At 47.2% G+C, this 13,089-nt stretch overlaps 2 protein-coding genes across 5 annotated transcripts in view; both read right to left on the bottom strand.

Moving 5' to 3' along the window:
* PLCH1 (phospholipase C eta 1) overlaps positions 1-4,108 on the bottom strand; it is an 80,590-nt gene extending 76,482 nt beyond the window's left edge. For all 3 annotated transcript variants that reach the window (XM_054835188.1, XM_054835191.1, XM_054835189.1), the window contains exon 1: positions 4,034-4,108. The gene's annotated coding sequence lies outside the window, so the exon portion shown is untranslated. The remainder of the gene's footprint in view (positions 1-4,033) is intronic.
* Positions 4,109-7,186: 3,078 nt separating this feature from the next.
* On the bottom strand, positions 7,187-12,019 carry C9H3orf33 (chromosome 9 C3orf33 homolog). 2 transcript variants are annotated; one of them, XM_054836130.1, is made up of 5 exons: positions 11,725-11,864; positions 11,567-11,626; positions 9,710-9,863; positions 8,816-8,976; positions 7,187-8,368 (listed from the first exon to the last, which is right to left on the bottom strand). In XM_054836130.1, the coding sequence occupies exons 1-5, from the start codon at positions 11,803-11,805 to the stop codon at positions 8,102-8,104; spliced, it is 723 nt and encodes a 240-aa protein (XP_054692105.1). In that variant the 5' UTR covers positions 11,806-11,864; the 3' UTR covers positions 7,187-8,101. The 2 variants fall into 2 exon arrangements, with proteins under 2 accessions (XP_054692105.1, XP_054692104.1); XM_054836129.1 differs by having other exon boundaries at positions 11,567-12,019.
* Positions 12,020-13,089: the final 1,070 nt, after the last annotated feature.

The following is a 13,089-nucleotide window of genomic DNA, read 5'->3' as shown; positions in this document are numbered from 1 at the left end:
ATCTTCAGATTCTATTATAGTCTTCAAGATTCTTTTATATTTACTCCAATTTCTTCTATAAACACCACCACTTCCTTCAAAGTAGGCAGATGAATGTACAGCAAACCCAGAACCGTCAGCTCCAAGAGCCATCCACCCCAATATGAATGGTCCCAAACGCAGGGGAATTGATTAATCTCAGAGGCAGCTTGTGAACTCCCAGAGCTTCCTAGCTCATGCCTCCATTCTCCAGGTAAAAACTGAGACAAGGGGAGGAAAAAAATAAAATCCAACTTTACCTCCCATGCTGGAGATGATAAATTTCCAGGGACTCAGTGAAGATAAAAATAAGATGCCTGGAAAGAACTTGTGCCGACACAGCCAGCCACGTGCACAGATCATCTGCATCTTGTATGATGTTTGGCTACTTGTCGATTGATATGCAGTCCCCCAAAGAGTGGACATTTCATACAAGCCCCTTTGTGTATGCTGTGTCAGCTGATGATAATTAACAATATTCTTCCATTTTTTCTTGCGGGGACACTACCAAGTTTGCTGCCAACCAATGTGTCAATCATCCATGGCTGGAACTATGACAAAGCAAAGAATATGGGACACACGTTGATATGAGGCTCAGCAATGCTTGTTTTAGGCCCATGCAGTTACAGTTGATGCATCCTATGCTCCATCTCCGTGACATGCTTGGTCATGCTCAGTGTGTGTGGGTACATGAACTTTGTGTCAGTTCCAATAAATCAAGTCCATAATGGAGCACAGACTACTTGACACAACAGCTTGTCTCCACTTGAAATGTCTTACAAGCAACCTTGAGTTATTTCAAGTTGAAGAGACTCACATGGACACCTCTTGCCAAGAATGATACACTCCTTTAATGTATGTGGCCAAATGCCCTTGAAGCAGTTTTGCGTTGTTCACCTGTGGACCCGAACCTCTGCAGGGCACCTGCTGCATCCCCAGCATCACGTCCCTGGCTTCTTCCAGCCCTGCAACAGGTACCCACTGCCAAACTGCTGTCAGCAGCTCTGCCCACCTCTCCCTTCTGCTCCCCTGTACTCCCACTTCTTGTGGGAGCCTTTGGAAGTGCTTATCCAAGTAGTGGAGAGCTCCACTCTCAGCTACCCAGGTGCAACTAGATAGTGCTTCTGTAATGCCAGATGACCAGCAAAAGGCCCCATAAGTCAGGAAAGGGGAGGACAAGCTCAGCTCTCTGGAGTAACGATAATGCCCTCAGTGTCCATGGAGACTGGACCAAGAAACCCACCTTTGCTACAGAAAACAATTCCAGTTTCCTAAAATGAACAAGAAAGGAAAAAACCCAAACGCACCCAAAACAGAAAGGGTACACACACCTCCCTCCTGGCTATAAGATCAGTCTGCACTAACATTGGCCAGCCTCAGCTGTACTCCAGTAGAAGCACCTTCTGCTTATGGGCTTGGAAGCAAAGACAGATTTATCCCCGGCACAGCCCAGACCCAGTAGCTCAAACCAATTAATCTCTGGCACGTTGCTCAGCCCTGCTCCACTACCCAGGGGAACCACGCTTTGCTGGTTAGTGGCTTTACCACCCTTCAGTACAATAGCCATGATGATTGCTCAGAACACGCTCTGCATCCCACTACGCCAAGAGGAAAACACCGTAAAAACTCTGTTCATAAAGCACCTTCGCTTTACATTCAAGTAAATCTGAAGCACTACGTTTCTGTAAAGGCCCACACGGCAATTATGCATGGCAGTCTTACCTCCTCTGAAGATACAGGCGGGAAGAACTGCCCTACTGAAGACAATACAGGAGGTCTCTTAACAGACTGGGAAACAGACCTCTACTTTTGTAATTTGGAGTGTTTCTGATATTTTTAACAGTCAGACTTCTTTAAACTTACTTAAAAAACAAAAACAAAGCAAACAAACAAAATCCAAAACAAAATCCACCACACCACCCTGTGTAGCTGTGGCCCTGGCTTTGCCATCTAGGTTATCAATTTAAATTTGATTGGATCTTAGGTGACAACTTAAAAAAAAAAGAAAATCCTTATTCAAATTTCATTAAAGGAAAACCATTCTATTTATAGAAAGATTACTTTGTAGAGCCCACAGAAATACACAGCTTCAGCGTTAAAGCCTTTACCAGAAATAAGGGGAAGCTAGATACTGAAGAGAGGACTAATTTTCATTCTGTGTTTGGATGCTGATCATAAAACTGTTTTACTGCCATGCGTATTTCTTGACAGTGTTTTAAATTACAGATCGACTCATGCAAAACCGGGATCTGTTAATAGTGGGTGACCTCTCCTCTGCTTTTATGGAGTGAAAATTTTATTCTCCTTTACAAATACTGGTGATTTTGATCAAAGTCATCGTGGGACACCCGCCTCAAAGGGTGAAAGGACAGAAACATTAAATCAATTCCCTAGGCAACCTCCCAAGCTGAGCCAGTATTGTTAAAATAATGAGTTGTGCACCACTTGATCCAAAACCACCAGCTGATCCCCATTTTTATAGACAATAGGTAGCATAAAACCAGAAAGCATCTGCAACCGATCAGATCATTTTTCACAAATCACGCATCTTCAACTGATCAAACTTAACATTTTTTCTGTAACAGCCTACTGGCATTTTTAAACCTAGAAAAAGCATCCTTCAAAGTTTAAAAAAAAAAAAAAGAAAAGAAGTGTTCTCAAACCTATTCCAGAAAGCTAATGTGTAAAGAAATGGGAAGATTTTTAAACAGCGTGCATGCACTCTGCTGTCTCTCACCTCCCAAAAAGTCCACATTTTCCTCCCATATACCACATTATCTCTATTTTAGGTGTCTCATTGCAGGATTGAATCCTGTCTGTCTTTTCAGTAATGTTATACGCAGGTATTCTTTCACATTTCAGAACAACAGACATACAAAGTTTTCTTTTGCTTCCTCTAAGTTTTGTAACATACGAGTCAGAAGTCCCAAGGACAAGTAAATCAGGCTAGTCCACTGAAAACAGGCAAACATTGTGCTTTATAACTCAGGAGTTAAAGCACACTTTAAACAAAGAGCCTATGACTAGTTCATCAGATAAGGCTTATATCTTTCTCCCTGGAATTTAATAACACTTCTAAAATCACTTTTAGGTCAGCTAGAGTTCCCAGAATTATAGTTATTTAATTACAATTATAATGTGCACGGCATAGAATTCCCAGCTCACTGTATTTCTTTTTTTCCTTGAAAAATGGTTTATGGAGTAGATTATCAGCCCTCAAATAAGGTATTTTTAGGAAGGACTCAATCCAGCAAGAGGAGGCTTGACTCTTCTCAACTCCCACCTATTTCAGCCCAGGGTCGGGACCAAGCGTGCCCCCGGTAAGCGTTACACCCTGCAACGCTCTTCGGGTGATGTCCTCGGCCCCTCTCAGTGGGGTCAGGATATTACGTTAAGCCTCATTTAACACGGTCTGGCCTAAGCCTCAGGCACACCAAGCAGCTGCAGTTTTCTCTGGTTCTAGCTCATCACCGAACCGGGTGCTGCAACTGTTCTGACACAACTTGAAGCAGAACCTCCCGCGCCACATGGCAAAAGGAGGTTTTACCCCCAAGGGAGGGGGCAAACAGCTCAAAAGACGACTGGAAGTTTATCCGGCATGATTCATTATTTAATCAACACAACAAATACGGCCAACGCAACCGCTGGAGCAGCCCCTTGTGATTCTGGCCGACACCAGGCACACCTCGGAGCACCAAGGAAAAGCCCTCAGTACCAGCTTTTTATCGGGGAAAGAAAAAAAAAAAAAAAGTTACACCTTGTAAACCCTCTTCTTAACTGTCGGCCGCAAACAGCGGGAAAACCCAGCGTTAACTCCCCGAAAGAAAGCCCGGCGGAGGTTCCCAGAGGGGCGGGCAGTTCGCGCCCGCCCGAGGACAGGTCCGTCCCGCCGCCCGGCCCCGCCGCAGGGAGCCCCCGCGGGGGCCGCACCACAGCCACCGCCCGCCCGCGCCTCAGGGACGGGGGTTCGGAGCGCCCCGGCAGGGCAGCGTCCCGCCCGTCCGCACTCACTCACCACGGGGCACCGGGTTCAACTCGGTCCCGTCCAGCGCCGCCTCAACCTGCTCTCCCGTTCAAACGCACGGCGCTGCCGCCCACCCCGCCCCGCCCCGGCCCGCCCTCCGGCGCGGAGCGCAGGGGAAACCTGGAGCGGTGCTTGCCCGGAGCGGAGCGCACTCCCGCCCGGCAGCGGAGCGGCGGCGGCGGCTGAGGCCGGCGATCCAGCCCCGGTGTTGCCGCGGCCCCGCGCCCGCTCCCATTCAACCTGCTCCATTGTGTGTCCGCTCCGAGGCGGCGGGGCGCCGCGCTGCCCCTCAGCGCCGTTCCCTCAGGGCTGCCCCTCTGCGCCGCCTCGCCTCACGGCTGCCGCGGGGCGAGGGGACCGCCCCGGTAGCGTCTCCTCACGGCGGGACTCACCGAGTTCCCCGAGCCGAGCCGAGCCGTAGAAGCGGACCGGGCTGAGGCGAGCCCAGTCCGGCGGGGACCGGGGACGCGAGGCGGCCCCTGGGGCTCACCTTCGCCCCGCTGCCGGCGGCGGGTGCCATGGAGACGCGCGGGACGGGACGGCCCCACTGCCTCAGGGCACCACGGGACGGCGGCAACCGCCGCACCTGCCGCGGGGCGGCACCGCCCTTCCTCACAGCCCCGGGAAGGGACCCGCCGCCCCCGGGAGCCGGGGAGAGCGTTCAGGGACCTTCCCCCGGGGGAGGGGAGGGAAATCATCGGGTTTGGATCACTTTTTTTTTTTTTCCTTTAAAAATCTGCGATGAACTTCACGGGCCGTTCACCTGCGTTGGCTAACGGAACCTAACGGCAGGGAGGCGATAACCGGTACTTACTCTGATTTCCCTGACACACGGTGTACCGACGGCTACAGAAAGTCCTGCCGTGAGCGAAAGCGCCTCTCTGCTGGAGGAGGTTAAGTCTAAAACTCTGCTTTCGAAATTATAACTTTGTATATCTGATAGTCCCGTGGGTGACTGAGGAGCCAGCAGGTGTGAGCTCTGACAGACAGAAAAGAGCGGGAATATGGCAATGAACCGGAGCCGTAACCTGAGGAAGGTGACTGCTGCCTTTCCTGTCCCCAGGGCCTTGGCAGGGGGGAACCCCCAGACGCTCATGGCTGCGCGGCTGGCCTCGCTGCTTTGTTAGCCTGTCAGGAAAGGATGCTGACAGCACCATGCCCGCTGCTTTCCTGTGGGCTCCGAGGAAGGCTGGTAATGTTTATGACGACCATTTGCCTTACATGTCGCACCAGCAATAAAAAGCCTGTGCAATGCTGAAGATATTTTTCTTAGTGGGCCATTTGGAGGCCTCTCCTTTCACTCCCTATGAGCTTTTTAAGACATTGTATTGCTCACAGCGTATTCAGAGTTGCAGGGGTGAAGGTACAAAAGCTAAACAGTTTAATTCTTGCCCTTATTCCTAATCAGGCACCCTCTGCTTGGAAGTACTCTCGCATGCATTGCTGCTGTGGCTGAAGGAAGGCGACAGTGCTCCTCAGAGGCAGCATGGGGTGTTTTTATGTAATGGAGAAAAGTGCTTTTTTTTTCCCCCCTGACCTCCCAGTCAGTTCCTCAACTCAGTTCTGCAGAGCTATTTGTTTCTACTCCTGTTACCGGTTCTTCACTAGACAGGCCTCCCACAGAGACAAGATCTGCAACCTCTCAAGCCTTGCACAAATGGAAAGCACAGCTTTGAACTGAGTTGTGCTTTTCTTGAGGGAGGATGGTGTGTTGTTGGTTGGGTTTTTTTTTAAACAGATAAGCCCTGGATGATAAAGAAAACAGCGTTAACAAGCAATTACAGGAGTTGACTCTCATTAAATCAGTTGCTGCAATCTCAAATCCTGCATCTCTCGGTTACTCTCTGTGAGACTTGTGTTATCTGTTGCAGCATGGATCCCCTACATGAAGCTGCTTCCCTGGGTTTGTATTCTGACCAAGAGCTATAATGAGAGCACATTGCCAAAACTTCTTGTCATGTGCAACAAGTGTGAAAAGAGATCGGAAGCCTGAATTCAAAGATTTTTAGATATCCCTCTCCATAGTTCCTTCTGAAATTGTTAGACTAACTTGTGGACACAAATACAGGGAAGGAAACTTCATATATTTAGTTCAAACTAAGAGGAGGCTAGTAAGTGATAAAGCAGCTGTATTGCCACCTTTTAAAAGCCCTTCACAAGCCACAACCTAATGGAAAGGATACAACAATTTGCCATAATTTAGAAAATCTCTAGCGCTTTTCTGAACTTCACCAAGGGTAAAAAGGGTTCCCCCACCTCACCTCTGCTTGCTAGAAATGTAGCATGCAGTTTCCTGAGGTTTTGCTCTCAGCTTTACAGTGAATTTTTGTGATGAATGACTCATTTACAAAACTGAAGTTCAAAGTCCAGGTAGAATTATACTTAATCATTACTGAAAAAAAACCCATCGTAACTGTACAATTATGCCCAGTTTGGAAAAGCTCTTTCTACATATGTGATATAGAACAGGAACGGCTATAATCGCTCATGGATAGCGAATTATTGGTGAGACTGAAGTTGTAGTTTAGGGTTAAAAGACAACTAGGAGTTTTGCTTTGGAGGATGCTATCGAATCCCTGACCATCTGTATGACTTTTACAGCCAAGTATCACAGCATTGCTTAGCCTAGCCCTTCACTGTGTAATGCATAAAACCAGATGTCCCGCTTTTTTTCTTTTTTAAACAGGCGGAGATACGTGGTGTCCAGCTCCTGCCGAGGCCTGCCTCTGCCCGCAGAGCTGCTTCCCCTCTCCCCCACACCGGTTTCCAACACTGAGATCTGCGCTGCAGGTACTTCACAGGTAGCTGCTCACTGTGCTTTGCAAAAAACAGCCGCATCCCTGAGAGGACCCAGGAACAAAAGTAATAAAGAAGCACTGACATCTATTCTTACCCTAGGAAAAGCTGCTTTTCAGGATCTCAGGATTCACAATTTTGCCCTGAAATCAGCAGAGAAAATGATGATGTAGCACTAACTGTCAGACAACTAATGCTCAGCTATTAAGATTTTTTTGTACCACGCTCTTCTACCTAGTATTTCATTGGAAATTAATCACACAGAAAGAAAGCAAATCTGTAGAACACTTCACTTTAAATAAATATTGGGACATTGGGAGGTTAAACAAAGGTCAAGCACTGTAAGGATGAACGTAAGAAATTCAATCTTTATTCTGAGAATATTTACAAAATAAATAATAATGCACTCTCATACTTAAAACATTTCAAAAATAAAACAGGAACAAGAATTCTAAGTTCTTCACACAGTATGGTCCACCTTTTCAAATTTCATGTTGAAGTTTTATTTTCATCTAATTTTAGATATTTATAGAACCATCAGAAACAACAGTGTAAGTTTTTCCTCTTCAAATGAATGTTGTCTTTAAAAATTTGGATTACTGACATATTAATTTATATTCTTTAATACACCAAGTGATTTTTTATTTTCCAAGGAACTTCAGTTGTTATGACCTTATCAGCTTTTTAAGATTAGCCATAACAAATTACCTTTTATATCGGTAACAATGCAACCCATTATTCAAGATGAAAGATTTTTAAAACACAAATTATACATAAAAGTAGCATAAGAACAGAATTCAAACAAAATGCTCGTGTGTAAACACATACCACAGGCTTTGTAAAGGTCTGAAATGGAGTTTTCTAACCAGGGAGGTTACATCGTAATGACAGGTAACAGAGAAGCATTTACAGCCGTACATTGTGAACTAACACTCTGCACCTCTTAAAAACTGGACTGTCGACTGCTTTCACTGGTTAGTTAACACAGCCGCGTAGGTAATTAGCAGGTGGAAAACTGCACAATTCATTTCAGACATCACTGTGGAAAAGCTCAGCTTCAGAACATTTTCATTTGTGGCTTGCACACTACTGCTAAAGTTCGATCCCATGTGGATTATAATATGGCGTTGGGAAAGTTCCGGGGGTTTCTGCTCAAGACTGGCACCTCAAAACCATGGCAGTGGTTTTTATCATACACTTCTACTTTACCTAAAGCACAACAGAGGTCACTGGCATTCCTCCAGCAAGTCTCTCAGTTTACCTTTAAAAGGAGCTTCTTAACCAGCTTGCAAATTGTTTCAATGTCTGTACAAATTTGTTGTTGCTTACACGATCTCTAATTCTTTCAGAGTAGCTTTCTTCTTTCCATATTCCTTTATTTTTCTTCAAGGCCTTTAACTCTGCCCGAAGGAGTCTTCTATGAAGTTTCCAGTACAGGCGGGAATCGTGATGCAGTCCTTCAATACGTGCCGCTCTGCCAAGCCCCTCTCTCAGGATCTCTTCATTCAAGCACACGCTGAGAAATCGACCCTATAAAAGGCACAATAAACAGGATATTCATCTTTAAAACGATTTATTTTTTTGTGTGAACTCCCTCTGAGATACAAGCTTTACTTCTGGCTAAATCCATGCTCTGGCAGAAAGACTTAAGAGTTTAGGGGAATGCAGGTGACTCTTAAAACCTAATACCCCTGGAAGACATTTGTGAGGGAACATTTGATGGACTAAACCTTAGGCTAACCAGAACTACACGATACAGCCTAGCACTATCCGACAGAGAAATACACTCATATCAGAATCAGTCTGCAAAAGTACCGGTCTTGAAATCAGACTTGCAAATACAACATTTAAAACTCATATCAAGATAGATAAATTATAAATAGTAACATCCCTTAAATGTACCGAGATAATTGAATTGCATAACCGCAGTCAAACTCAAGTCTGCAGAGAAAGGTCAATTTTTGTCACTATATTTACCTTATTTAGTAAAACAAGGCACTCAAGTGCCAAGTCCTCCCTTCCGAGAAGCTGGAACCATATCACTTGTTTGGGTTTCAACTCTCGCTGCAACCAGGCCACGCCGCTTGGAGCCAGCTCCACGCCAGCAAGCCTCACCAGCAGCAGGCCACCTGACTGCCCTGAGGACGGAAAGACAGAATTTTGTTACGGAATGCAGCGGTCAAAGGAGATGTCCTGCTCTGCACAGACCCTCAGCTGTCGTAACGAGTTCATTCCCATGGACTTAAAAAAAAATAAATCCAATTTAGTTCCCCAAAGCACTACTTACTTGCTAATAAGAATTTGGTCTCATCTCTCCTCCAGTAAAAAAAATTTAATTCAGGATTGCATAAATGGTTTAAGCTAGTTTGTTTTATTTTGCATGCAAATAGAACTGCTTTCATTATCAGTGACCATTATTTCATCTGAAGGGGCAGAAGCAATAGGAAATAAGAAGCATTAGTGCCTGGGGTGTTGGCAAGGCAAGGGAGTGACTCAGCCTTAATGCACAACTGCTGCCCCTAAGAACGGTTCATATATACGTATATATGTCCCTGCCAGATCTTCATTCGTAAATAAAAGTGTAATCCCAAGAGTGTTTTTGAGCTATGCAAGCAAATGAACTGCCTAGGTGCTACCTGTTGCTGCCAGAAAAATATCACGATAATGACACTAATTAACAGAAATACCGTATTGGTAAGCTCTTTTCACGGGCCTCCTCGCAGTCTGTCTTATTCCCCAGTTTTTCCCTGAAAGGCCAAAAGGCAGAGCGGGAACTGTACCTTAACCCTTCCTCTCACACTCGCTCTCTGCGTAGCTGCATTAAGAACATCATCTCATCCCCACCCTCGTTCTTCACGTTCTGTTACTTACACTTTCTCTGTATCGACGTAACGAAAGGAATGCTAATGGGAATGTGCTCAACTTCCAGGCCTTTCTCAGTTATGTGATGCAATTTTCCCCGCAATTTCACATTCTTCGCTACAAACTCCACAGGTATGTCCAAAGCACTTGTAAACTTTGTTGTCTATTGATGGAAAGAAAAGCAAGGCAAAGTTTAAAAAAAAAATGTAGGGCAGTTACAATCACATTAAATCCAACTTCTTAAAATAGTTTGGCAAATTACAGACCTATTATTAGACAGCATGGGTGAGTGTGCATGTGTATATATATATATATATATTTCATATGAATCGGCTGCAGAAGCCATTCTGTGCCAGCCTTTCCAGCCAGTTATGATGTTCCCTGTGTTACAGGACTTGCAATGCCAGGGGTGGGCACGAAGGTGGGGTTTAGAGGAAGAACAGAAATTGGCGGTTTTTGAGCAGTGCAAACTGAGGTTCACTCGATTCACCACGAAAAGCATGTTTTCAAAGTGGCCTGAACAGTGCTAGAACCGGGGCGAAAGGAAGCAGAGACGTGTTTAGAGATGCTAGCAAAGAACAGATAGGCTGAAGACAAAGGCAGAACAGGGAGGACAGAAACAACCCGGACTCTGCTGAATGAGTAAAAGAGGAGAGGGCCAAAGCAGGGGTACACCTTTGAAAAGGTCACAAGAAGATTAAGTTTGATACCATAGCGGTCAGTTGATGGCGGGATTCAAAGGGACAGTTACACAATCGCACAGGTAAACTCAGCTCAGCGGCAGCAGGCTTGGCCGGCAGCGGCGCAGGAGTGAAGCAGCCACTGGTTTGGGGTGCAGGGAGAGGGACAGGCACCGGGTTGGCCTCACGCTCAGAATGTAAGACACCAACCTCGTCAGGTCTCACTGCAAGAAGCCGTTTGTACAACACCGACCTACGTCACTACAGCTGTGGAAAGTACCAATCTGCCTATGTACCGCTGCTGTGGCACACCAGCCTTGGGGAAATAAACCCCCAGACACCACGACTGAACTGGCAGATCTTTCCACCGTAGGGTGTTCGTTCAGTAAACCTTCCCAGCTGTGGTCTCCCGCTCGGAATACAGAAATTCAGGACCTTGCAGGCAGAAAGCCTGAAGGTTTTTTACAAACTGAAGTTGTTCAAGTCTGATCTTATTTGCACTGGAAGCTCCAGCAGCCTGGTCAACACATGCACCAAGCCTTGGTTTAAAACAATAATAAAAAAGCAGGGAAAAAAAGAAAAAAAGGAATTCTGGCAACATTTGTAGTTCAAATGTAGACTTTCTGGTAAAAAACTTTATACAAATGTTCTCCTGTAGCAAACTGCATTTGGAATCATGCAGAGGGAAGATAAGAGTAACCATTATTTTTTAAACTGCTGGAAGAGCAGGTCACTCCCTCTCTGTCAAGAGGCGGCTTTGCCTGGAGCTGGCCGTGAAGCATTAGCGCATGCCGTGAACTGATCATTTCAAGAACCGAAGGAAGATCTAGGGTGACACTTAAAAATACTCAAAAAGCAGTTCTGTTCATGGAGGCACGGAGAAAAAGATGCGAGGAAAGCACCTGTTCAGCTTTATTTGGAGCAGAGGTACGAACTTGGCCTGCGCACCAGAGGAGACGAGCGCAAGGTTCTGCGGGAAGCTGCAGCTGAGGGGCAGAACAGGCTCCTCGGTGAGAAAACCAAAGAGGGGGCGGGAAGGCGTCTCGGTTCTGGCCGTGGAGATGCCCCTTGAGAGGGGACACGCGTGGAACCGCCGTGCCGCGGGCCCTCGCTGCCCCTTCGCCTCCCCGCTCCCGGCAGGGAGCCCCGCGGAGCCCCGGGCCCTGCCCGCCCCCCCCGCACTCACCATGCGGACGCTCCGGGCCAGCACCAGCACCCCGGCCACCGCCACGCCGGCGCTCAGGTTCTGCGGGCAGAGGAGAGCGGGGCTCAGCGGGGCTCGCTCGGGTCGGGCCGCACCGCGCAGCCCCCGGCCCCTCACCCGCGCCCCGCCCGCCCCGTTACCCGCAGCAGGCTGAGGTGGGCGTCTGCCCACTCGGAGAGGCGGGCCAGGCCCTCGGCCGCCCCGCTCCGCCGCTCCGCCATGGCCGCCCGCGCCTTCCGCGCCGGGCCCGCAGCGCCGCCCGCCGGCCTGGAGAGCCGGGGAGGGGACGGGAGAGCCGGGGCGGGGACGGGCCGCGGATTTTAGGGCCGGCCCCGCAGCGGGCGGTGACGAGCGCTCAGCCCCGGCCCTGCACAGGAGGCCTGGAGAGGGCGCGGGGGCCGCCTGCGGTCCGGTTTGCATGAAACCCAACCGGGGCCAGCCCCGACCTGCACCGCGCCTCCTCTGATCCCTCCTACGGGAGCTGCTCCCTGGTTGCACCTTGGGGCGCTACCTTAAGAGAAAAAAATCAACTTTGGAACGTTCCTGTATTCATCATCGTTGTTTATTCTTTTCCTTACCTTAATTCAAAACTACCAACTATTCGTGATTCATTACAGACGGCTCAAGCCAACCGTTCCCCTCAGCTGAATGAAACGCCCATCTGTGCAATGCACCTGCGTGGTCTTTAAAGAAACACGTGCGTTTTAAGAAAACAATCTGACAATGATATAAACCTGGATTTGTGTTTACACAAGTCTTCCGTTTCCATTAAAGCCCAATTCTAAGTTTTTACATGAACAGGTGGCACATGAGATGACACCGATAACGGTCACAACACAGGATTTCAGGAAAAGCACAGATTGAGTTGGGAATTTATAATCCAAGGCGGCAAAACCCATACATGAATCAAAGCCTTTTTATCCAAGGTTCAAACTGAAACAATTCTTAAATTACTGGCTATGAGGTAAGTTGGACAAGTAAATATTACCCCTGTAATTTTTTTCAAAGAAAGAGGTATAGTAGTTAGTTTTACTTTATTTGCTAAGTGTGACCATTTTAAGATTAAGTAATAAATGTAGAAATAGTGCAAAACCTTGTTTTCAGCAAAACTGTAACTTGTAGCCAAACAACAATTTGGCAGCAGACTGCTGGCTTTGCTACAAGTTGTACGTTGGGTAAAATGCTAAATAAAGAGCATGGTCTCACGGGGCAGGGGGAACATAATCAGACAATATTGCTGCCTACAAAAGCCCAGTTGCTCCATTCCCTGCCCCGGGAGATGTTCTACTTTCCCACAGCAGGCTCCACAGTCCTTAGTGACAGAACTCTCCTCTCTTCCCTATTTTATCAAATCAAAAATAGTCTGAAGACCCTCTCTTATCAGCCAGTTAAAAACAGGGTTTATCATCACGTGAGACTACACTGAGAACACCCCAAAGACAGGGAAATAAAACAGCTTTACAGAAAACGATGAAGTGTTGACAATCGGCACTGGCAGATTCTTC

The sequence above is a fragment of the Grus americana genome, chromosome 9 (assembly GCF_028858705.1).
Source record: "Grus americana isolate bGruAme1 chromosome 9, bGruAme1.mat, whole genome shotgun sequence".
In the NCBI taxonomy this organism is placed as follows: domain Eukaryota; kingdom Metazoa; phylum Chordata; class Aves; order Gruiformes; family Gruidae; genus Grus; species Grus americana.
The sequence above is the reverse complement of the archived record's forward strand: the minus strand, read 5'-3'. Positions and strand labels throughout refer to the sequence as shown.